Source organism: Colias croceus, chromosome Z (assembly GCF_905220415.1).
Source record: "Colias croceus chromosome Z, ilColCroc2.1".
Lineage (NCBI taxonomy): Eukaryota > Metazoa > Arthropoda > Insecta > Lepidoptera > Pieridae > Colias > Colias croceus.
The window spans coordinates 12,473,901-12,501,642 of NC_059568.1; the positions used below are offsets into that span (position 1 = coordinate 12,473,901).

Genomic DNA, 27,742 nt, shown 5'->3' on the forward strand with positions numbered 1-27,742 from the left:
ATGGGGTGCATGTTAAGAAGCGATCCGATGTCATTTTGCGAAATATTTCTGCAGCCAGAAACCGCATTCGAAATTCTATCCAGGCTGGGAGAATCCGGCAATGTGCAGTTTTTGGATGTAAGTTAGAAAGTAAAAGATTATTATTGATTTTTGATGTGTAGTTCTTAATCGAAATTGGTCACCGCAGCCAATCAGGATATCGTCTATACATCATTAAAAAGATAGAAAAGATATTTTGTCTAAGTGTTGAGTTGATCAATTAATTCGTAAGAAAGTTCTACTTCTAAAACTATTTGTTGTTTATTGTGAAATAAATATAATTCATAAAATAATGGGCATCTTATAATGAAACCGTCTAAATTATTGTCCCAACAATGGTTTATTGTGAAAGCGATAACCAGAAGAACTCTGAATAGATTTAACAAGACGCATTCAAAAAGGCGTTACGAATACTCAGAAATCATTAGACACCATAACAATATGTCAATATTATTACATATTTTTTAGAACGACTCCATACATTTTCAAAAAAAGCTCTGTTATAAGTAATTTCACGCCAATTTAGATGATATTATACGTATTATGTATAGCGTTTAGTATCGCAGAAAAGCGTTTATTGTAAGAAAAGCAACCGCGCCGGCCGGCGCCGGCGTCGTTACCTCGAGCGGTTTTTGTTAACATTTCTTCAGTATAACATTTACTAGACTATGTAATTAATAATATACTATTGTGAATCAAGCTGTATGTGCTTGTTTTCTGTAATGAGCATCCTTAATTGACCAGTCTTAAATTCATTTGTTGGTCTTCATTATTTTTGGAAATGATGCTTCGTTCGTCGAGGAGTGTCAATTAATTCTGCATATAAATATAGATAATTAAGATTTGTACACATGCCGCTATTTGAAAACTATTCCTGTTCAAATTAATATGAATATTTTAAACATGATACTATTATTCTTTGATATACAATTATACATATTCCGTTAACAACGTTAGGCACGCAATCAACGCCAGACAGCAACTATTAATTAATAAACCTGATTGGTTGATATTATTGATTTTAGATTATTTTGTCAGGGCGATGATTGTGTCCAAGTTAAGCTGATAATATCCATTATTTATAATTTACCATAATTATTATACGTGCACAGCTTTCGATACTATTTTACCGGTGATTTTTGTCATTTACTTTAAACCTTATTCAGTACATTATAACTGTACTGAATAATACACAGTGTTATAGTTCCATAAAACATTCATTTTATTTTGAAAATAAATAGTCGTGTACATTATACACAATACTAATTAGTATTTTTTGATAGTACTATGTTAAAAAAAAACAAATATTTATATGCTTAGTAGCTCGTATATTTGTAGAATAAATACAATTTATTTACACAATATATCATAACTTATTTCAACTGTGTATATTACAAGCTCTTTTCTGTCCGTATCGTAGAGTTCCGATTGAATATATAATAAGTTGATTAGTCTTGCTTTAACATATTAGTTTATTCATGCATCAAATTGAAAAACTGCCTTAAATACATTAGCAGTAAATTTGATAAACTGAAGTATTGCAAAAGCTCTGAAATGAAAACCTAAATATTATAAACGCATTTCAGCACATTGTTTTACCTCTCATTACCATAACAAAAGCCCACTAGATTAATGATTGTATGTCTGTAAGTTTTAAAATTACCTTTGAAGACATTTGATGCATTCTTAACGAGATATTTAAGAAATAAGGAATTTTCTCCGCTATCCAGTTGCACAAGATTCTTGGCGACTTTTGAACTCGTCTTTTCTTTGATATAAAATGTTTTTGCAAATAGCGTCGCGTCTTACTGTTCGAGGATGTGTCTTTAGTCTGAATCAATTAGCTTTCCGGTGCTGTGTGGATTCGGTTTAATAAACGTATTATTTAATACAATACACGTTTGTTTTAATAATTATTATCTGTTTAATAAAAAGGCATTAGTTCTTTCGCTATCGCATGTTTGAATTTATCTATCGAAGACCTATTAGTATTATAGTTTAGAAATACATAGTAGGAACCGAAAATTTTCATTATTTGTTTTAACAAATATACGTAGAAATTTTATATCTCTGTACAAAATAACGCATACTGTTCTATAACGATGTGCAGCTTAATAATAACACGGCGAAATTTTGCCATTTGTTTAGTCTAGCTTTTCTTTATTTGGTACCAGCTCTCCCCAGCTTCGAGTTACCGTTGGTTTCAGATTAAAATCCATTATGGTAATCCCGGATATTACTTAGGGTCGGTTCATACTATGTCGTCACGATAAATTTTTGTATGGTTCACGATAATTATGTTTTTGTATGAAAGTGACATTAAGTTTGATCCTTTAATTTAGTTTCTATCAGGTAGGTCATTTGAATAATACATTCGGTATCAATTTGAACAGGAGTTCGTAATGGGCGGAAAGATCAATTAAGGCAGAAGATTTTTGTTTGATATATTTTTTTGTTTTATTGAAATCATATTTCTTTAAAACTAATATAATATTTTGAAGTATCAGCAATCTTTTGCAATGCATTTGCAGTTGCTACGACGTTTTTGCCGCTACGATAAAGTGTATACAGGTGTTGGTCTACTTTGGATATATAATCCAAATCGATTTAGGAATTACGGTGTGGAAGATTATCAAATATGCATTAAGATCTCTCATATTTAGCGAATGAAGTCACATAAAATAATCTCTAAATGCATACTAATGCCTAGTGTTTTAAGCTCGCTTGGACGTCATTTTATAATTATTTTCCATACTTTTGTAAGATTAATTAATTGCACGTAATGTTCTTCGTTTTTTTATTTAGACCGCCTCGGTACAGTGGTTGACGCGTGAGCGTAAAACCGAGGGGCCTGGGTTCGATTCCCGGTGGAGACGAAGAAAAAAAATGTCTGGGTTTCTCAGGACACAGAAGGCTGATCACCTACTTGACCCTAAAGAAAATCGATCAGTGAAACAGATGTATGCATAATGCCTCTTACCCCACTTGTGGACATGGGACTTCACTTTTAATGTTCTTCGTTAAATAAGTATCTATTGACTATTACCTATTTTCAATAAAAAAATGATCATTTTGATTTCGTTCAATTTGCGAGAATTATTTTCTACTTTTACAATTTGTAATTTAAACTGTAAACAAAATCAATCATGTAGTTACATAAAAAAAATGATTCTAATTTCTATACCATTATCACGGACCACCCCTGAACTATACTCTGTGAAGTATACAGGATATAAAAATGCCAACTCAGCAGACAACTGTTTATAAAACGACACTACAACATCTTGAGCAAAAAGTAATAGTATTGTCCTATTGGAAAACGTGTTAAAAGGTAAGTGCAGAGCGACGCACTGCATAATTGCAACTGCATACAATAGACGTGCCTCGCCGTACATGGCTGTACCGATTGCGTTTATAAAGTCAACTATTCGGACATTGCACACGTCTGTGATTGTTCAATGGGCCGTAGTCACGAAGGTTTAATAGAAAAAAGAAAGCCGAGGGCACATGAGCTACGTTGAATCGGTGACACGGTAATGCTATAGGACTTTGATTCATGATGTTACGACTGGCCCTTCATGTCTGAGAGTTTGAGTTGGTTTTCAATAGCTATGTTTTCATTACCCTTTATTTCTTTATTAATCTTATCCCTTATATTGTATTTGTTCGAATATTGGGTATTATCGATAGTGTTTTTATTTACATTTTTCGTAACCGATTTGTCGTACCATGAAGTATGCATACGACGATTGAATCTGAAAATAATAATAAACATGTATTTATTAAAACGTTACTATTCGAAGTACACCTGATGGAATTTAATTAAAATATCTAATACAGAACGATTCGATACGCTGATATTGAAGTCGTAGCGCTTTTAGCTTACAGTTTCAATATTCTCAATAATTTCAGATGACTCCAGACGTGAAGCCCTTTAATCGATCTTATATAATGGAACTGTGTAGATGCGTCGAGATGGAACGAAAACTTATGTATATGGAAGGCGAAATGCTCAAAGATGAGATAAATATACCGGATATAGAGAGGGAGCCTAAAGCTTTGCCTCTCAATGAAATGAAGTCTTTGGAGGTACACTGATTAGACGTGGATATTATATTATATAGCTTTGAGATTTGTTAGATACCTAAAGTATTCGAATGATTAAATGGCATGTAATATTTATTTTTAGCGCGCATTTGACTTTCATCTTTGTGTTGTTCTGAATTATTTTTAGTTTTTAGTAGTGGTAATTTAGCTGAATGTTGAAAAGTAATATACCCATTAATAAATAATTAATGATTCCATGAGGCTTCCCGAACTCAATGTTATGGAATGTTTTACCTTTAAATCTTATTGTAAAATATTTCATTCACACAAAAATACTTGTACAAACACAAAGCGCGTATTTCTCGTTTGGAAAATGAGTACATAATCGAAACGATCGTACGTATGGTGAGCTCAAGGCTTTTTTATGGCATTAAGGCACTGTGCATTTTTTAATTAATATTGCGTATTTATAAAAAATTGAAATGAAATGTGAAAAAAAAATGTCTCGATCTTGCAAGATACAGAAGGCTGAAGTGATCACCTACATGTTCCTAAACCAAATCGATCAGTGACACAGATGTGTGAATAATGCATCTGCCCCTTACCCCATTTGCGGACATGGAACCTCAATGATAATGTTATATTTTATTAAAAATAAATGTTCCAGAACTTGCTAGAAAAATGGGAAGGTGAGGTGCAAGATATGTCCGACAATCAGGTTAGTCTCCTCAAGAACTATATGGAGTTGACTGAAATGTACTACGTTTTGAGCCATATCGGAAACTTATTGGGTGATGCGGAGCTAACAACCGAGTCCTTGTTTGGAAAGTGAGTTTTTTCTCCTACATTATGCTGTAGGTATTTCCTAGTCCTGTAGACGAGGATACAATTCAGAAAGTTGTGACTTTGTTCCGATACATACTTACGCCATGAAACCAAAGAATAAAATTGTCCTTCGGAGATGATGATTGTTTAGAAACCGATTACGATTACAGATTTACCTACATAATAATCACATTTTATTATAAATTTTCAATAGTCCTGGTTTTGTTTTTATTTTAGTCAGCAAAAACTTTGATATGGAAAAACGCACAGGGGCCGTATTATGATACCTCTTATTCCCAGTCAGTTTACGCCGTACGCGGTTGGACTGACTTGTATTTGCCGATAGATAGTATCGATTTAAAAATTGTCCTAAACAATGCACGATTGAATTTATAGGATTCGGTATCATAATATCTAATGCTGGAAAATTTGTTTACATACATACGACTATGGGTAATTATTGTCCGCCGATATCATTTTCAACAACAATGTAGGACAATGTAGACGACAAAAATAGTGACAATAATAATTAATACCTATGTCAGAATATCTAACTTTTAATGAATTTTTCTTTGACCTTTATGCCGCTCAGCGGTCTAATCATTATTCTGCGAATCAACCAATCAAAGGTATCATAATGAGATAGTATTGCTTAGAGGAACCATAAAAATGCATGGTAAAACTGCTTTATTGGAAAGACTTATACCCAAGTCAGATAGCTATGGAAAATATAAGGCAGCGTTCAGATGACTCGGTACATTTTAAAGTATAAAATAGTTGAACAGATTTATTCTAAGATCGAGTATCATTCACCAGAGCGGCAGCCGGCGACGCGGTCCTCTCCGGTCGATTGACCGTGATGTGTGGGGTCGTGCGGAGAAGCAGATGTTTTCCTTTCGAAATCATGCTCTGGAGAGTCTCGCGCGGTAACATATATTACCGTCAAGCGCCCGAGGACGCTATCCTGCACGATCCGCAAACTGTAAGTTGTGTACTAGCAAGGCTTAAATGGCTTTGTACGTGTCCGACCAATTGAACAGGCTACTCCGACCTGTGCTCTGACTCGTGTATAAAAATATTGAGGGATAGTCTGCCAATGATGGGATTTCGCCTCGTATTTGAAAGCTTTTGTCCATTATTTTAATGCACTGGATTACGGATTATGCAGTCATATGATTTCACCGGGAACAAAATGTTATTGAATTTTGTAATTAATTAAATCCATCATTAATAATAATTAATAGAACGTCCGTGGGCATATGTAATTGAAAATTTGCACGGCACCAGACATGGATCGGCAGCAATAGTATAGTATGGGATAAGTCTATCGACAACGCCTAGGTCTTTTATTACGTCGAAAAACGTAACTTTAGTTTAGTTCATATTTTATAATAATATTGGTACAAAATGGAATTATGGGTAATTTTGTTTCACATTGACTTTACATTTAATGAATGTAACCAATAACCACTCAAATGCATATCGTATATTCTTCAAAAGGGACAAGAGATCCGCAAAGTTGCCTTCCTGGCTATATTTCAAGGGGAAGCATTGAACGCAAGGATGGAAAAGGTCTGTAGCGGGTTCAGAGTCAACATCTACCCATGTCCAGAAACTCTGGATGAGAGACTGGATATGTTACATAAACTAGATGTCAGGATTGGGGATTTAGAGAAGGTGCGTAAGTCATAAATCTGCTAGAAATGATATATAGACTAAGCTTCAGAAGAACTCGTAGGTAAAAATAATTATTATTCGTAAGAATTCATAGCAGTAGTCTTGAAGTTGTGGATGTTACACTTTGGAGTTCACGTTAAGCTGTCCTTGATCTATCTTCCGTTCCATTCCAGCGTGAGATGCTTGAAAAGCGCGTGTTAACATTTTCGTATGCTATATATACAATTATACAATCTTCGTGCCGTTGGTTAGTCTTTGTTGATATCGACCATTGTAAAAGGAACAGTTATGTTTGCATATTATATACCTAATGATACGTAAAAAAAATATAAATTACACTCTTCCTTTTAAAATGATAATTTATAAATGATAAACACTATATTATGTATATGATGTTGATTGATATAAATTCATTGGCTAAATAATGTTTTTATACTTAATTGGCATTTCGTATTTGTAGCCTGTAGCTTATTTGTAAAGCTAATAATATCCCATTGAAATAGAACCCTAATATTTGTCGACGTGGAATATTTTTTTTAATTGTATGGTGATATTAAATAAATTTTGATATTTCCACAACACCCTTAACGCACGCATAAGTACAAATACACAATGTGGCGAGGAAAACATATTCAATAGGTATTTTTGTATTTTAGCGGTTATATTTGTGAAAACGTGGTTTCCATCACTATTTTATTTGTAATTTCAAATGGAGTTTATTCGGTGGCGGTTTAAATTTTGCCGTGTTGCGAGGTGCCTATTTATTTTGAAACAAATTGAAATACATTTATTTTGTAAACAAAATAAGATTATATTTGTTTTTATTAAAACATATTTTAATGGATATGGATTTTATGCTTTCATAGATGATTTTAGCGACAGAACATAGTTTTTACTTTAATACTGAAACGGAATCTTACCCGTTTTACTTTTATACTGAGATGCTATCGATTAATTATTATTCAACGACAAAAATATTGGTTATCCTCTTTGTCACGTATTAGATAAAGTCGGACATATCAGCACTAACAGTTTTCACTAACAACACGCAGTTTTCCGACTTATAGATCCTCTTATTATTTTTTCAGATTCAGCGTCACCCTAAATCCTAGTAACCACCCTAAACCCTTATATCAATATTATTATGTCTATATTAAAAAAATAATTGCAGGTAATAAAAAAAACGAAATATCACAGGTGCAAAGCCCTGCGCACGGTCGCCAGACAATGGCAGGCGTGGTTGTGCCAAATAAAAAAATCCAAAGCGATCTATCACACGATGAATATGTTTTCCCTCGATATAACTAGAAAGTGTCTCATCGGTCAATGTTGGGTTCCCGATATGGATCTGCCTGGCATACGAGAGATGTTGGAAACGTGCTCGGTATTATTTTAATGTTGTTCTTTTCTTAGTAATTTTTCGTTCACGGTAATTTTATTTATAACCTATACGATTATAGTAAGAGTTATTGTGTTGATGATTTGCTTGTTAGCATAAATCGTAGTAAAAAGAGATTGAATATAATCGAAATATACTGTGATTTAACTGAGATTATCGGTTGAAAGCATATCAAATTAATAAACCTAGTCAACAGTTAGTTATATTGGTAGTTATTGTGACACTTAGTAAGCGAGATTAGCTCGGTGGTGTTTCAATTAATTGTACGAAAATCGAGGCACAATGTTTGAGAGAGATCAGAGAGCGATCAGTAAGTACAATAATAAATTTTACACGTTCAAAACAAATTTTAAATTCAGCAACAAATTATAGATATTGGATATCGTAGTTTAAAATCTAAAAGTTATCGTTCTTCGAAAAGAAAAACACGTTTGTAAATAATATTGTAAAAGCTCATTTAAAATTTCCAATTGGCAGCAACATCGCTCGTATTCACATAATAAGGATCAAAATCATATACGCTTATAGCTCCCTATATTAGTTCACGCATGACTGATCCACCTTATTAAAAGTACGCAAGTAACATAGTGTGCTTTGAAGTTCTATTTATCTGAGAATAATCCTCATGAGACATATGCAGGAAAAACTGTTTAGTTCACAAATAAATATTGGTCCTTAACAAATGTAATCGGAGTACCTTCCTACGCTTGAAAGTTTTCATTTGATTGAACTTTATCAGAATAAAAATATTTTCTAATACGCATTACTTATACTTGAAAGCGAATGAAAACCCTATAATAGGTATCATTTGTATGGAATAAGTATCTGCTTGCGTTTACGTGAGCACCTACAAGGTGGGCCAAAAGAAATCACCCTATTGGAAGATGCTCTCATTTTTGCAAATGGCCGCCAATGTCAAATCTGTTTTGACATTTGTGTACTAGACAGATGTATTGATATATTAAGAAGAGCTGGAACGTCAACACATTTACACATTGCACATGTTAGGCCGGGAGATACTGACACAAAAATTCGGGTCATTTGTAACAGGATGGCGGTCTAGAAGGGTCTTAGTACGCAATGACAAAAAGAAAAATGATGGTCAGAACGCTGGTACCGGCGGACTACATCTTTTTTATGGGCTATCGGTAAATTCTAAAATTTTTGTGTTACAAATCGTTTGACTTTCGCTATTTATACGACGAGTTCGACTAACGCCCACGCCACTAGTCCGCCGGTACCAGCGTTCTGACCATCATTTTTCTTTTAGTCATTGCGTAATAAGACCTCTGTAGAACCGCCATTCTGTTACAAATGACCCGAAATTTTGTGTCAGTATCTCCCGGCCTATGTATGTGTCATATTTTGCAATTGTTTATAAATACAGGGTGATGTAATTGGTGTAGTACGAATATCTAAAAATCTATGAAGAATTTTGTGATATAGTAAATGGAAGAATTATAGACTATTTTACAGTATTTAATAAAATCATTTAATTTTTTGTTCATTTTCATTAGAAATGTCAATTTTTCTCACCAAGGTGGAAATTTGGATGATAAGGATCTTGTTAGAAAAATATAAATTTTGACTAAAATCGGCATTTTTTTTTTCAAAAATCAAATTACTAATTAATAATCAGAGTTATCACATTATTAAAAAAAATAAGCCAAACTATACACAATTTTTACTTGATGCAATCCTCAAAGATCATGGACATAGTGTATTGCGCCTTCCACCATACCATCCAGAACTCAACCCAATAGAGTTACTATGGGGCATAATTAAAGGGAAAGTAGCATCACAAAATGTTAACTTTAACTTGAAAACTGTGGAAGAATTATTTAGAAAGGAAGCAAATGCCATATTAGTCTGGATATGTTTAGTGACGTTTGGAGAAAGACGCGAGAACATGAGGAAAAATATATTCAATTAGAACCAAAAGTAGATAATTACACTGACTCATTTACTGACGGCGAGTTCTTCGAGCGATGAAAGTTTCAGTGAAGTAGAAGATTACGATTAGGTATGATTAAATAGATTCTTCTTCTTCTCTATAGATACTGCTCTCTGAATTGGTGGTAAATGTTAAAACTGTTAAACTGCTAAGACGATTCAAAAGTGCTTCTAGAAGAAGTCTAATTGTATAAATGTTTGAGTTTGAGTTTAAAACCAATAGTGTGAAAATTATACAATAAACATGTAACACATATTTGTTAGCGCGTATTGGTAGGTATTACGTACTTACTACAAATATAATATTTCTTAGATATCTTTACTCGACTAAAGTCAGGACAAGACTGCTCCGCAACTGCAGAAGACGTCCGTTATTTAAATCATTATCAAAACAACCATCCGTGTGTTGGGAGTGAGCGCACGTGTTATTTGTATTGTTTTTATGACCTGAAATTTAATTATTATTTGATAATTGAATGATTATTAATACTTTTATCAAATTGATTATTATTAGAATAAATAATTAACTTCATCAATTGATTTACTTTTAAAGTATAATTTTACAGGTAAATTATGAGAGCTTTCATAATTATATTTGCATAATATATTTATCTACAACGCACCCATTTTACAATTCAAGTCTAAAATGAAACTAGAGTCGCATTTATTTTTGAACATACTGTAAGTGAAATTGCATAAGTGTGAGTACTGTGAACGTGCCAGCTTTCCTTAATTGACCGATACCTATATGATAGATACTGTTTTCAAGTGAGTAGTTTTAAATTTTAGAACATAAACTATTTTTTGACTCCCAATCACATACCGAAAAAATATGCTAGCACCGCGACCGTAGCAACGCTCTTTGAAGGTGACTCGATTCATATTCGAAAATCCTAATTAAAAGCCAAAATCATAGCTCATTATTTTAATACCATACGTAAAATATAATCATTTACATGCTTTAGAGCTCAACATACTTAAATGCTAGACCTTAATTAATAAATATACCAAAGCCATCGCCTTACTCCATGACGTGACGGTATTGTCATTACCTCACTTTTTCGCTCATTTAATCTCACTTCAAAACTATTATAAAATACAATAAGTTAAATATGGAAGGAAATAGGTTACCAACATAACAATCGATCTTCAAAAACGGCACACTAATGCACACCCAATTAGTTGTCAAAGTATGAAGCAAGATCCAACCATCGTGAACGAAAGAGAGACAACTGAAGTATATTGTGGCGAATTAGCCAGATTTCAAAGTGCCACTTTTGGAGCTCTAATAACTTATCACTTTTTTACATAGTATAATATTATATTTGATAAATTGCAGGAAGAAATGGAGAGTAATGTTTCATCCTTTATATCTGTAGCTGAGACTCAAGAGGAGCCACCTACATTTCATCGCACTAATAAATTCACTAAAGGTTTTCAAGCGCTAATCAACGCATATGGTGATTCTACGTATGGTGAACTTAATCCAGGTATCTAAATTGATTAAACATTTTGTGGTATACTACCTGTTTGCAATTGGCTATTCCTGCGTGGTAAAAGGAAATTCCTATGGGAATGAGATGCTTGACCCCGGTAAAAAGTAACCTATTTCATACTGTAATGATCTACAGACATGAAATAAATATCATGCGATAAAATAGATCTGTTCTAACGAAAAAAAAGAAATAAAAAAACGCATACTTATTTACTTTGGCCTATCAAATTAATTAGTTTAAAGATGATTTTATACAAAATCAGTTTAAAAATAAAACACTAATATGACAACAAAGCACAAACTAATTGATTCCCAAGCGAATACTTTAATAGAGGTAATACTCAGAGCGCTGCAGTTAGTAGAGAAATCGATCAGCTGTAAATGCCACTATTAAATAAGTTAACTAATAGTTTAACAAGCGCCCCGTTACGTCTAGAACATATTGTACCGCGTTTATTTAATAGGTAGATAGTTAATATTGCAATTTATTTTGTGGTTTTTTATTTAATATTTTTATGTTTTTAGTTATACGTTTAAACATTTTAAGTTTAAATTATTATTTAGTTGAATGCGCAGATTTAAGATTTTGAATCAATAATTTTACTTCGTTGCATTTTCTTTGAAATCAACCATAGTTATCTACTAATAAAAAAGTGTTTGAGTTTTTCATTATTATTTGTGCACTGTTTTGATAACATGAATGGTAATAAAGTTATGAATGGTAGTAACATTATAAGTGAAAATGGTTCCATAAGCAGGCAAAGTATTGGCCAGTCTATAAAATGAAGGGTGCGTTTAGTATTTAAGAGGGGATGATTTTATAACTAGGGAAACTTATCCCCTTCTGAGTCGCTGCTGAGTGTACTTGAGAGTCTGTTTCGAACATTGTTGAACGGCGACTGATTATGAAATAAAAAAATAAGAGGCTATGACTTGAGCGCTTCTTGTCTTTTAACGGTTTATGTAGACAATTTAAATAACTTGCAGGTCAAAAATAAAATAATGAATTAGACAAGACAAAGTGGGAAGGGATACTTATCTTCTCTTAAATTGTGGTAACAATGCTAGCATATATAATATATAAACCTAGGTATACATATATCTTGTGGCGGAAGAATTCTAACCAATATCCGCGGCCCCATCATTAAAGCGGCTCGACGGAACACAGTGGGGTTTTAGTCAGTAAGAATCCGACATAACCCATGGCTCCTTCCCCGGGGGCCGTGGGTATCTTTGGAAGATTTCCCCACTATTAAAAAAGAAAAAAAAAGGTATACATGCTCCTGTTAAAATAGCTTTACTTTTTTTCAATAAAATAATATACTTGAAAATGATAAATGAGATCATTTGGGAATTTAATTTTAAACATAGTATTATCGTAGAAAGTCAAAAGAAATCTTTGCAACATTCGAGCTGCAATTAACTTCACGTTACTAATTAGGTAGGATTTAGGTAATATAACGCACAAAAAGATGCACGTTAGTCTACGTTTTTATCAGTCTTATTTTCCAACAATCTCTAAGGGTGCAACATTGCTAACTGACGTACGAAGTCAGCTGCTGTTACCTAAGCATATTTTCATTAGAAGGATTTTAGCAATATGCGCATCTCGCCTCTAATCAGACGATCCTTACAAAATGGTCCGGTCCTATCAGGTCCTACCTGAAGATATTTTTGTTTGCGAATGTTCCTGATGCAGATACTTAAAGAAGTTATATAATATTTTAGGTTTATACACTGTTGTTACGTTCCCCTTCTTGTTTTCTGTGATGTTTGGCGACGTGTGCCACGGTGTGATATTGTTGTCATTCGCTGGTTGGATGGTCTCTGTGGAGAAGAAGCATATGGGCCGGCCTTCATCTAACGAAATTTGGAATATATTCTTTGGGGGTACGTATATTTAGTAGTAAAGATATGATTACACGGGAGTGTTGCTGTATGTTATGTATTTTGTCAGTATTAATATTGCATTACTAAAAGTAGGTATATTACGCGTACAAAAGCGTGATCTTTATAAATAAAGTATCTATTGATATTTTAATTTCAGGACGTTATGTGATCCTATTAATGGGCATGTTTACACTTTTCACGGGATTCCTGTACAACGTATATTTTTCCAAATCCATCACGTTAATGACGCCATATTGGAAGAACACCTTTAGCAAAGAGGATATTGAGCAGAGTCAATATTTAACGTTGAACCCTGTGTTTGAAACCAACCATCCATACATCTTCGGCGTCGATCCCCTCTGGGCGGTAACCTGTTTAAATTATATTTCATAGAATGACAAATTATTATTTACAAGCCGCTCGCTACGACTCTGCCCGGTTAGACGCAGTTTCTTTGATTTTTTAACATCTATACCTACTAATGTAAGTTCAGACATCGCAGTTTCTTTGCTAGGCTTTGATTTTTAACAGCTATACTAATGTTAGTTCACACAAATCCAAAGACGGAAATATAATTGAAATCCACTCAGATGCACTTGAGTGGAAATTTGTCATATTATATTATTATTTACAACGATAATACTTGCAATCGGAATACCAAACTTTGTAGACTTGCAACCTGCACCGGTAAACCGATGATAGATAGGCCGATGTAACTATTTCCAAGTTCCAACGGCTGTAATTTATATTCAAATGTTTTCTTATATTATGTTTGTCGTGTGGATCGTTTATAAGAAAAAATAAAGTAAAAATATTAAAGTAACGATATTATGACATCTTTTTTTCGTAAAATGTAATCTGAACTTAATTTTTAACTGATTGCAGCTGGCGAAAAATAAAATTATGTACTTGAATTCGTTGAAAATGAAACTGTCGATTATTATCGGAATTATTCATATGATATTTGGACTATCTTTAAGTCTGTTTAATCACCTGTGAGCTTTCTTTTAAATATTTACTATTTTTTACATAATTATTATGTGGTCTAACTTTTTTACATGATTTTATTTTTATTTAAGGTATTTTAAACGCCACTACGCTATTTATTTGCAATTTATACCACAAATGATGTTTCTATGTGGACTCTTCTTCTGGTTGGTTATACTAATGTATATGAAGTGGTATATGTTTAGTGGAAAATCAAGTTAGTACATTCATAAAATAATTTATTTTAATCTTCTTATCATTTCCTTATTTGAAGACCTAATAATGTAAAATAGCTAATTAAATTGGCATTCTACAATAGTATTTTATAAATGAATTTATCTCTATATCATATTTAGTTGTATTGTCTACATGCACATACAAAACTGCATCAAAGAGAGGGTTCAAATGAAGGTTCGTTAAGTAAAGGGTTTATTAGCTGCTGTCAAAATGTTTACGTCGATATAATAATCTTACTTATTACACATCTCTCTGTCTCGTCGGTCACATAACTGAAGAAACCCCTAAAAAAAGAGAAATCAATAAAATACATTTATTACAATTTCTCAGCATGTTATTAAGTTATTAGTATTTTTTTTATAATGTATTAAAATGCAAACTAGCAGCAAAAAAAGTGTTTGTCTACAATAATATCATGAAAGATTTGAACCTGAATACAAAATTTCGCGCCATGATAACCAACATGATACTATAAAGAGGTTGTACAGGAGTCGCCATCTTTTATTTAATGCAGCTGGACTTATGTACATGTTAATAAATATCATTATATATCACTAGCTTTCCACCCGCAGCTTCGCCCGCGCAGTCAAAGAAAAACCCGCATAGTTCCCGTTCCTGTGGGATTTCCGGGATAAAACCTATCCTATTTCCCGGGGTAAAAAGTAAAGCCTATGTCCTTTCTCGGGTATCAAAATATCTCTATACTAAATTTCATGCAAATTGGTTCAGTAGTTAAGGCGTGATTGAGTAACAGACAGACAGACAGAGTTACTTTCGCATTTATTATATTAGTATGGATTACATATTAACGAAAACCACTTTTATTAAATTATCGTAATTGAATAACCATTCCATTCAGTCAATTATCAATATTCTAAAATGCAAAGCTTTGAAAAAATTATTACCGCGTGAAGCACGAGAGTTGGTGCAGAATCATGTCAATTTATGAGTCCTTTTAAAAGTCTGTTTCACGTGCGCGCCGGGTAATTGGGTTATCCTCCACGGGAAGCGCAGGGTTAGGTTATTGCTATTAGTTATTTTGTTACTTTCATCAGTTTTAAACGAATTACATGCACTATAGTGGTGACAATGTTCGCATTATGGACATGACTATGTTGTGCATTTTATATGGAGAATTATAATACGGTTAGCGGAAAATATTATATTACCTACAAGGGACGCATAATCTGTAAGATATATGATATTTTATATATTATCCAATAAACTTGTTCTGTTCCTTTGAGATTGTATAAGTATGTCAAATATTCCTTGCTTTTTAATAACTCCTGTATTGAGTTGAACAAATCCTAATAAATAAAATAGAATCAAAATATCTATTTCCAAGTGTTTTCGAAGAATTCCAGGTATTTACTGTTTGTTTATGTAATTAAATCATTTTAATTGCACTCAAGATTGATTTTATCTCAACCTTTTGAGTATTCATCATCGAGTTTGTAAGCGTTAAATGTATCAAGTGGGCGCCGCTCCTTACTCGCAGACGTCGATTGTATTTCCACGAGACGCCGGTGTAGGAAATGAGCAAGATTTGCTTTACATTGTGCTCACATGATTGCTTTCGTAGTATTATTTCCTTTGATTTGCATAAACGCTACTATCACTAACGTAGCAATAGTGGAATGAGCAATTAACGACACATTAGTTTTGAAATGAACTGTTTAATGTTACGAGGTGAATTGAAACGTAATATTTGAACACTTCTCTGTGCTGCTGTGTTTAACGTCTCCGTTAAATAGAACAGTGAGCCAACGTTACGTGTATTAATTAATTAGACGACTTCGCTACGTTCAGCTTCGATTTTAATTTAATTCGAGGTTGCGTGATTTTCAAGCATTTGTTATTTCTTACTATATTGTATTTTGCATTGTACAAAGTACATAATATTTCTTGCCCTAGTTTTAAACTATTTTAAATAAAGACGTGATCAATATAAGTGAGATACGAAAAAAAAAACAAAGACTAATTGTAGACATTTGGTTATTATACTTTTTAAGCTCTTCTGTGCATAACGAATGATCGAAATATTATGCAAATGAAATATACATGTTCAAATGATAAATATAAATTAGTATGTAATATTCAGCAACGTAATAATATGTTTCAGCTGACATAAAGACAGGTGCGGGTTGCGCTCCACTGATATTAATTCTATTCATTGACATGGTTCTGATATCCACTTCGAAGCCAGTTGAAGAAGAATGTGATGCTTACATGTTTGAAGGTCAAGAAGGCTTCCAGAGGATGCTTGTTGTTATATCCTTGCTCTGTGTTCCCATTATACTGTTTGGGTCACCTGTGTACTTGAATAAAATTAATAAGAAGAAGAGGGAAGAGGCTCTGGTATTTTTTCCGAATATACGTAAAGAATAGATAGTTCTTAGCATCCTGAACTACATTCTATACTAGGAATATCTGTAATGATGATCGTTTGTTCCCGAATGTTTGATAGTGGTTTGGTCATGACGCAGTAGACCAATAGTTTGTAGAGATTAGAGTAACAAGACAAAACTTAACGTTGTTTACCCAGCTGTTTACATGATTTAAAAATAAATATTCTTAAAGCATTTACCTTAATAAGCCTTGCATTTTGATAGTTGGTATGTCGATTCTTTAAAATATAAAGTTTTAGAACTCCTATAATAATTTACGTATGTTTACGAAATGCTACACGTATCCGCACCAAATAGGTGCTTGCGAATGTTTATTTTTAAATATCGTGCATATCCAGTTATAAAAAATAACTGCACCAAAGTAATTATACACTGTATGCACTATAATATCTCTTTCACACGCGACCGGGGAGCGATCAGGCGGTATGAGTAAAACTGAGACTTACGTGGTAATACCCCACTTAGCCGGCTGAGTGAATGTTTACAAGATATTTGCGCTTTTCTGTTTCTAGCTTTTTTTTTCCATTCATTGCAGAAAAAAATCAGTCAGTTTCGCAGATACCAAAGAAGGGATTCGGATAAAAAGGAAGAAGCGCTAATTCTAGCTGAATTAGCTAAATATTCACACTCGTTCGGCGAACTTATGATACATCAAGCTGTTCATACAATTGAGTTTGTACTCAGTACCATCTCTCACACAGCTTCATACCTCAGACTGTGGGCATTGTCGTTGGCTCATGAACGTAAGTAATATTTCTCGTTACTATAAAGATCGCGCGAAACATTAGATTTTACCTGGAGATTTGTCGTATACAAGTAAGTTTAAGAGCTTTTTTTAAAAAGCTTCAATAGAAAATCTGTTATCTATACAATTATACATCTCATATGCTTCATAATATATCCAGCTTGCTGGTTTGCTTATTTTGCCTTCTATGATATATCGTCATATATCATAGAAGGCAAAATAAAAAACAAAAAACGAATAAGCCTAAGTTGACAACAGAAAACATTGGGACTTATAATATGACGACTAACCAAAAATAGCTACCAGTAATAGACCGGGATCCCTCGCCCTTTTTCGTAAGTGATTACTAACAAGCTAAATTTTCGTCAGTAGCTTCATTTTGACGAGACGCCCAACATTAGCTAGTACAAAAATTTCGTAAGTGGTAGCTAACAGGGGTAATGAGAACATAATTTGTTGATTTAGTGGTTATCAAAAATTCATTACTAACTGGTTTTTTTATTTATAATTCTTATAATAATAATCTAAATTAGCCGAAAAAATATTTGTCCTACAAAATGCTAGGTTTGATCAACGAGGTCCCATTTTTGCAACATGTACTATTTACGAGGTCATGAAAAATTATTACTAACCAGCTGATTTTTTTTTTGTTGGTTAGTTAATAATTATATAATTTAACGCCCACATTGTCCTACACATTACGTGGAACGTTTTTCTAGTCCGACACTCTTAGGTTGTAGTACAAATACTAGATGTAAAAATAATTAGTATCAAGTTGAAACTTCGTGAGTAGCTTCGTTTCAATGAGACGCCCAAGAATTTCCTTTACGAAAATGCTCGATTGTGGTAGCTAACAGGGGTAATGAGGACATAATTTGTTGATTTAGTGGTTATCAAAAATTTATTACTAACTGGTTTTTTAATTTATAATTCTTATAATAATAATCTAAAGTAGCCGAAAAAATATTTGTCCTACAAAATGCTAGGTTTGATCAACGAGGTCCCATTTTTGCAACATGTACTATTTACGAGGTCATGAAAAATTATTACTAACCAGCTGATTTTTTTTTTGTTGGTTAGTTAATAATTATATAATTTAACGCCCACATTGTCCTACAAATTGCATGGTATATTTTGCTGATCCTCCAATGGAATTTGAAATTCATAACAATAAAAATCTATTCATTCTGTACATTTTTCTATTGGAGTTTAGTTATATTAGTACGCATGCGCGCGATGCTGCGTACTAGTCCAGGAGGAATCGGCGCATGAGTACCGAAAACTATTCCACCTCAATTTTTTTACGTGATCCTCTTCAAATTGCCCTACTGATGATATAAATGCATGTTGCCATGGGGCAACCCGGTGCCATATTGTTTAAACCGAAATTGTTTAAACAATTGCAAGGAATTGTTATTTTTCAACCGGACAATTTTTTTTTATATTTTTTATCGAAATACCAATAAAAAAGGTCCAATTACTTTTCACGATAAAGTTAATATTTTCAAAGATATGAATTTTATGTCTGTTTATTGGGATAAATTAATAAATATTGAAACAACACATCCTGGATTGCTTAATGATTGTCAAAAAAGTTTTTTGGGCATTCGCAGAACAATGAAACCGTTTTCAAGAATACCGATTGATTTAACACTTGAACAAACAATCAATGCTGATGCTGCTTCTAAAGCTTCTGGAATTATTAACGTTACAAACTCGTTTTCCGCACGACAAAAATGGTCAATTACTCATTCACTACGTACGAGTGTTATATCAAAAATGATGGAGTTTTGTAATATGAAATCCACCGATGACATAACGAAAGACTTAAAGGAGTCATCCATTAAGAAAGCTACGAAAAACTTAGAAGTATTAATGCAACTAATAAAGCAGTACACCAACCCTTTCTCGTTCGATCTGCCAAAAAATTATCTTTACAATATATCGAAAGGTCAGTCCGTTAGCGATGAAATATATCAATTTTTATCATCAGTTGAAATAGAGGGTGAAAAACAGCATCAGAATTTCATTACTGAGACTCGTATAACACCAGATAGGTTTGATGGAGCCATTAGTAAAAATAAAATTATTAATTTTGATTACAAGAATACGAAAAAAGTCAAAATTAATGGAAAAGTCAAAGAAATTAAAATGCAAAGAGATGTTTTTGGCCGTTTACTTTATGCATCAGTAGAAAATAAAATTGATATAGAAAAAGCATTAAGTTATCCTCTAGCTCCTGTTCCTTTTTCACTCTGTCATACTAATGGATCGATATGCAAGACCCCTAAATCTGTGATTATTAAAGAATTACTAGAATATCAAACCGAAATTGAAAATCCTCCAGAAGCAGACATTCACTTAATTGATGGATTTTATTTATTACATACGCTGAAAAACGTTCCAAACAGATATGGTAAAATCTCGAAACATATATTACAAATACTTACATATAATAAAAAAGAAGTACATATTATATTTGACAAGTACAAAAAACCCAGTATCAAAGATTTTGAACATGATCTGAGAGGTGAAGAGGATACACAGTATGACGTCATACGTAGAGACAATAATCGTCCTGCGGATTTCTGCAAATTATTGAGGAGTAGCAACTTTAAAGAAAAATTTGTCGAATTTTTAATTGAAGATTGGACAAGAGATGAATTTTTTACCTTGATTGAAGGGAAGACTGTTAAACTTAATTATGATCAATGTTACACTTATGAGGTGTCTAGTGATACTAAAATAAAAAGAATTATTGATTATAATCTTTCTTGTTATCATGAAGAAGCTGACACCAAAATTGTGTACCATGTTTGTCAATTTAATCGTAACTATCGTGTGCAGATACATTGTACAGATTCTGATATACCAATAATAATGTTGGCTAATTTCAAGTATTTAAAAGATGAAATACAAGTAATAATTAATTTAAGCACAAATAAAAAAAAAATGTACCTGAACATAAATGAAATTTATGCCAAGCTTGGAGATCAATTATCGTGTTCATTTGCTATATGCCATATTTTTACAGGAAATGATTACAATCCCGCTTTTTTCCGTAAAGGAAAAAAAAGACCTTTCAGTATTTTTAAGAAAAATAAAAATTTTCAAGAGGCGAACATTCGAACTATTTCATTTCAACGTCAAATGAAATAGTTCGAATTATTGAAGAGTATGTATGTAGAGTGTACTCATTAAAAACCAAAAATGATATCAACAGAGGACGGTATGAACTATTTGAAAAAGGCTATAGATCAAAAGGTGGAAGTGAAAAAGTATTAAAAAAAAAATATTATAGGATATGATCCTTCCAGTTTGCCACCAACAAAACAAGAATTGTTGCAACAAATTAAAAGAACGGTATTCATCAGCAATGTATGGTGTAATGCACACATGCGGTGCCCCACAGATAAAGTACCTGAAAATTATGGATGGACAATAATTGATGGTAAATACGAGTATTATTGGTTTGATGGTCCTCAAAGCCCATCCTTTGAAGAATTATCTTCTCAATTGCAAGGTACCCTATTAATATTATTGAAATTTGGTTTTTAATTTTTCGGCGACATTAATTAATTTTTTCATATTATTACAGATTTAGATACCACGGAAGATCAGAATGAAGAAGATACTGATGAAGATGAGGAGAGTGATGCCAGTAGTGAGGATGAATGTTTTTCTGATGAGTCAGATGAAAATTAATTACTTTTTTATATAAAAATATCTACTTTTTCATGTATGTTACATAATAAAGTTGATTTATTTCAATAAATATATTTTCACTTTACCTCATGTTGCACATAGGAAAAAGGAAAATTACGATTATTGTAGGACTACGGATGCATACCAGTTTTTTTGTAGGACATTGTTTTATTCGGATAAAAAACACACTAATGTATCACGTGATACTTTTGTCCTACAGTTACTAATAAAAAAAATGGTCCTGTGGTATGGACAACTTAGGAGTCTAGGACTAGAAAAACGTTCCACGTAATGTGTAGGACAATGTGGGCGTTAAATTATATAATTATTAACTAACCAACAAAAAAAAATCAGCTGGTTAGTAATAATTTTTCATGACCTCGTAAATAGTACATGTTGCAAAAATGGGACCTCGTTGATCAAACCTAGCATTTTGTAGGACAAATATTTTTTCGGCTAATTTAGATTATTATTATAAGAATTATAAATAAAAAAACCAGTTAGTAATGAATTTTTGATAACCACTAAATCAACAAATTATGTTCTCATTACCCCTGTTAGCTACCACTTACGAAATTTTTGTACTAGCTAATGTTGGGCGTCTCGTCAAAATGAAGCTACTGACGAAAAATTAGCTTGTTAGTAATCACTTACGAAAAAGGGCGAGGGATCCCGGTCTATAAATATTTTGTAAGTGAAAAATTATTTTGTTTCGTTGAGCGTTTTTTGGTAGAGAAATTTTATGGGTACTCGTCACCGACGATCTATTGTTGTAAAAGTTAAAAAGTTAATACTTAAAATTCTAACATAAAAGTTTTCACTTCTATCGGCAGTCTCTTTATCTTCGTCCTTTTTTATTATTTCAGTCGTCCTTTAATTTTAAATAATGAAAAGCATAAAACAATATTGCGTGACCAAGGTCCGGTTCGAAAATAGTTAAAATGTGTTAAAATATAATATAACTCTTAAACGTTGCCAGTTGCCACCTCTATATCTAGACACGCGGCAGCGTGTCAAGCCGAGTTCAAGCGAAGAGAACTGGCGAGCAGCAGCCGTGTGTATATTTACACGAACCATTTCGAGCCACTTTTCACCCCCTTATAACTCGAAAACTATTTAAGTTAAATAAACCAAATTTGGTACATATCAAGAGGACCTCAAGATAAACAAGAACCTTAAATTTCATAAATACAGATTAAACAGTTGCGTAGATATTAATATCCAAAAATCGCAATTTTTAAGACTGACTGACTTATAGACATATACAAAACCTAACCCACTTCCAGATGACCTAGAAAGTTCAAATTTTGTAATCAGCTAGGTAATAGTGAGTGTACAAAGGAAAAAATCAGAAAATACTGAATTTATTTGTATTTAATTTTTTTTTCAATAACATTAATTTTGTTTGTATGGAAAAATGGAAAAGTTTAAAAAAATAGAAAATAGTATATTCACCTTACTAGTCTTAAAAAATAGATCAAAACTAGTCAGTGGCCGAAAAAAATTTTGAAATCCATCAATAAATGACTGAGATATAGATTATTGAAGTTTACATATTTTAGCGCGAAACATCTGTAGATTCGATGCGCCTCTGACATCACACTCACTCGCGCTAGTATCGCTAGGGCGGATTACTTCGATTGCATGATTTCTTTATTCAAAACTATTATTAAACGTAAAATAAAAGAAAATTGTAATAAAAATATTGCTCATACAATTAAAAATAATATATAATTTTACAAATTCACATTTCTTTATTCTTTACTAGCTTTCGCCCGCGACTCCGTCCGCGCGGATGTCGGTCTTCGCGTGGTTACTCAAAATGGTTTATTTCTCCATTTTGAGTAACTCTGACAATGACATCTTATAAATATCTATCTGACCCAAATACGGCTAGGCCTATAATAATACGCAACGTGTGTTCGCAGTTCTACAGAACAACGTCTATGGATAACTGAAAAATTAAGATTATTTTTTTTCTACGTATTTTTCCAGGATAAAAAGTATCCTATTTTACGCCCAGGATAATAAGGTATAATTATACCAAGTTTCATCGAAATCGAACCGGTAGTTTTCACGTGATGTCTTCACATACAGACAGACAGACAGACAGACAGACAGACAGACAGACAGACAGACAAAAATTTTTTTAATCACATATTTGGGTTTGGTATCGATCCAGTAACACCCCCTGCTATTTATTTTTTTAATATTTTCAATGTACAGAATTGACCCTTCTACAGATTTATTATATGTATAGATTTATGAGTGTTTAGTTTATTTGTAATTTCAGTGTAATGGAAGAAGGCTTTGTCGAAGGTCGAAATGATTTAATTTGCGTAATATTAATATTAATATAAGTGAAACATCTTTAGGCGCGTTTAGAGTAAAATTTCAAAACCTCGTCATGGCAATACCGTAACGTCATGGAGTAAAGCGACGATTCTTCTACAACGATCTTTGCATCTTTGTAATAGTGTGTGTACATATTCACGCTGGATGTTTAGAAAATCATGTAATCTTTTAAACAGAAAACGAGTTTAAAAAATTGCAGATAATGACGGGGCAATGTGCGCTGACATTCATAACATACAAGAAAATATAGAAAATAATACTAAACAAACCATACAAAGAATCCGCAAGAAAAAAAAAAAAAAAATCGTATATAAAAAATTAAAAAGTATAATTATATTCATAAAGTAAATCAAATTTGCAGAGTAATTTTCTGTACAAAAAGTAATGATATCCCACCAAAAACATAAATGTAAAAATTGGAGCCGAGTTCAATCGTTGACTTAATTTGCCAAAAAAGAAATGAGATCTAATTAATAATGTGTGCCAAGTTCTGCAGACAGTCCAGAAATTTATTTATAAAGATGTATTAAGTTCTTAGGTTGACTGAAAACTCAATTGTTTTATTTTCCCTTAGAGAACAATGTTTATTCCAAAATATAACTTTTTTAATTTGAATAATATAATTATTTTCACAAAGCAAACAACTAATGACCTATTGAACCCCATAATTTGATGAGGCTAGTTTTACATACTGTTTATATTTTGTGAAGTTCTAAAAACTAGCCTTCGTCATTTCTTTTTTGGCAAATTAAGTCAACGATTGAACTCGGCTCCAATTTTTACATTTATGTTTTTGGTGGGATTTTCTTGTTCTATAAGCTCATACTTATCGATCCTATCAAAGTGAGTTCGTAAATTCTCGAATAATCTCTGCAAAATCTATTATGAAAAAAGGTGGACCGATTCCGATGCGTCAGAATCGTAATAATATAGTAACGTTCGTAGCTCGCTAAATGAAATTTAATTATCGCTTCAAAATTTTTGCTGATTTTATTATACCTTGGGGCGTTACGGAGGCTCTCAAAGTCCGAATGAGCTATATGATGAAAGAAAAAATGAAAATATGGACATGTTTAGTCGTCTGCATTGTTTTAGTATGCCGTAGTTGTGACGTATTGGACAGGATTGTAAAAGGATTATTCTTTTTAGGCTAGGCTCTGTGTAGACTTTCTTTGGTAATTTTATTAATTTATTTCTTTATTTATTTATTAATGGTGCCTTTTGTCATTTATAAAACTTCATCAAAAAGTTCGTTATTGCTGATTATACAAATATTTATCATGGTTCGTTTCACTGGATGGTGATTTAGTATTTTTTTTCAAACATAAACCAAAACGATATTGGGAGACAATGTTTTCAAATAAATAAAATTTATTATTATTTATTTATAATATTGAAGCAACTATAATTTACACGTTTTAATGACCTTATGAACTAATTAACGCATTTAAAAGTAAGATTGATGACAAACCGTTTACCACAACGTTACTCACACACCAATTTTTTGGTTAAAAGAAGTACTTTACTTAAAGCTATTCAATAAAATAAAACGATCATATTGAAATCACTGAAATCTTTATTTCAGAGTTGTCAGAGATGTTATGGATAATGATTTTGGCGAAATTGGCATTACGGGATACATCAGTCAGTGGTGGAATAAAACTTTTCTTTATATTCGCGATCTGGGCGGTTTTCACCCTCTCTATACTTGTGGTTATGGAAGGGTTGTCGGCTTTCCTACATACTCTTCGATTGCATTGGTAAGTTAAAGTATGATGTAATTTTCCCTACATTTACGAATCATGTTTTTTTTGCTCTAACACAAAAACATAAGTCAAGAGTTTTTATAATATTACCTAGTTTCTGAATGGGCAAACGTTGTTCTGATACGAAACCCTTATAAAAAAGGGATAGCGCCTTTATTTCTTTCTTCCTTATAGAACACTCATGTAAAAGGAAATGCAAGAAAGTATTAATTTCATCCCATTAATATGTTTATGCATGTTTAATAAATGTCGTATAATAATAAAATAGCAGTAGCTATTCTCAAGTTGTCAGCCCAGAGCTATGAGCATCTTGACGTAGCATGTAAATCCTGCGTCACGTCCAAGTATCAATTTCGATATTGTCTGATAATACGATAAATCTATAGCGTACGTCTGAGGAATACAGTATACTAATGATGGTTTTAACAGATGGGCTATAGGGTGACTTTGATGGTTTCATATTTCGAGATGCAGGCATAGTTAATTCCTGTCAAATATGAACGCATGATACATGTATAATCGCCTTAAGCCGTATTCATGGCAAACGTTTGCTTTGCAATACTGAATCAACACGTTGAGAAGTTGCTGTCAACATGTTGCTGGCAACACTGCGTGTTTAGTTCATAACGCATGTTGAACATCTCAAAATGTTCTCACTTGACATGCGTCAACGCAAAGTTTCAGCAACATTGTTGAGCAACAGTTGCTCTAGAAATGTTTAGACATACGAGGCTTAATGAGAGGCTGTTCTTTAGGAAATAAGTACTTACAATGCAGGAATTATGTGTAAATGTGAAAATGTCACGTTTCAGGGTCGAGTTTATGAGTAAATTCTATACTGGAAGCGGATATCCTTTTAAACCGTTCTCATTTAGAGCTTTGCTCTACGGCGACAGCAAGGACGACAAGCCTGATGCAATTTGCAAGAAAAGGGTTAAAAGTGAACGCTAATCTAGATACATAGATATCTATCACTTAATAACTTTTTAATTAAGCTATTAAATCTCTTTAGAGTCCTCAGTTAGTTTATGATAGTTTAAACGACACTGTCGGTATTTAATTTTAGTTGTTTTTCTTTATATTTGTAAGTTCAATTTAAACATTAAGTTATTTCAATTTATGATTTATTATATTTGTGACTATAATAATTCAATTATTCTTTCCCTAGTCCGACATTACGTCCCAGGACATCAAATGTAGTTAATTATTTTTGTTTTGTTTTTCTGTGTTCATTGTATTGAAGAGAGCTAAATGTTAATGTCTTTTATTTAATAAAAATAATCCTTAAACTAGACGCCTGTTTTACTTGCTCTTTTTATTAATTGGTACCTACTAATTTAAGAAAAGATAATACTAATCAAAATAAATGTTTATAGTTACCTTATTTAGGGCATTTTTATATTTAAGAACTCTATTTATTCATACAAGAATACAAAGATTTTGCACTCGGCGACTAATCTCATGTCCTATATTCCATTTCTTTATCAAAGCCTGTGGAGCATAAAAGCATCTGCTACTGCTCGAGTCAAAACATGTTTTCTATGCTTTTTATTTTGTAAAAAAGGATTTATCCCAATCAATATTAGTATTTGATTACATTGAAATTTCATATAATCAAATAATAGGTAATCCAATAAAAATATTATATCCTCAAATATTTATCATTTACGGATATTTGGGTGTATTTACATTCTACTAGACAAGAATAATAACAGACAATAGGACTTAGCAAAGACAGAGAAAAATCCTAAACGATTTGCTAAGCAGATTATTATTTTCATTTCTTCCCTTCCATTGTTTCGCATTTGCGATATTTTTTTTATAAATTATTGTCATTACTCTTTGTCACAGAGAATATTGCTGCGTTAATATATTTACATTTGCTCTCACTGTTTTAGATAATGAGCCGAATAACTTATTATTATGATTAACGATGATTGATAAAGATACCTACGTAATCTTGTGGTTATTTTGGGGTCTATTTTGTGGGTTTAGCGGTGGTTTTTCAATTCTCAGTTAAAAGTAATCAGTCGAATACAGTATTAGACAATACAAATGTCACCTGCAATACTTAAATACTCGGCCAATAGAACGCATTTTTGAATTGGCAATTTTATACGTGATTCGACGAATTTTATAACAAGCGATTGAAAAATCGTCCCTTAGTGAAAATATAAGAATTTTCATAACAACTTTTAATATCCTAAATAAATT

The 27,742-nt window shown here is 32.4% G+C and overlaps 1 protein-coding gene across 1 annotated transcript; it reads left to right on the plus strand.

The window, feature by feature from the left end:
• Positions 1–26,820, plus strand: LOC123705098 (V-type proton ATPase 116 kDa subunit a1-like). Its single transcript, XM_045653723.1, has 15 exons — positions 1–117; positions 3,952–4,128; positions 4,754–4,914; positions 5,728–5,893; positions 6,412–6,588; positions 7,760–7,972; positions 11,280–11,430; positions 13,164–13,325; positions 13,483–13,691; positions 14,211–14,320; positions 14,405–14,529; positions 16,672–16,907; positions 17,493–17,700; positions 25,348–25,522; positions 26,341–26,820. The coding sequence occupies exons 1-15, from the start codon at positions 1–3 to the stop codon at positions 26,477–26,479; spliced, it is 2,526 nt and encodes an 841-aa protein (XP_045509679.1). The 3' UTR covers positions 26,480–26,820.
• The last annotated feature ends 922 nt before the right edge of the window (positions 26,821–27,742 follow it).

Bases quoted from the DNA above. Each gene is read 5' to 3' on its own strand.
- LOC123705098 (XM_045653723.1), top strand. From the start codon at position 1: ATGGGGTGCATGTTAAGAAGCGATCCGATGTCATTTTGCGAAATATTT. The intron at 5,894-6,411 runs GTAAGTTGTGTA...ATTCTTCAAAAG, and splicing joins TCCTGCACGATCCGCAAACT to GGACAAGAGATCCGCAAAGT. The intron at 17,701-25,347 runs GTAAGTAATATT...TCTTTATTTCAG, and splicing joins ATTGTCGTTGGCTCATGAAC to AGTTGTCAGAGATGTTATGG.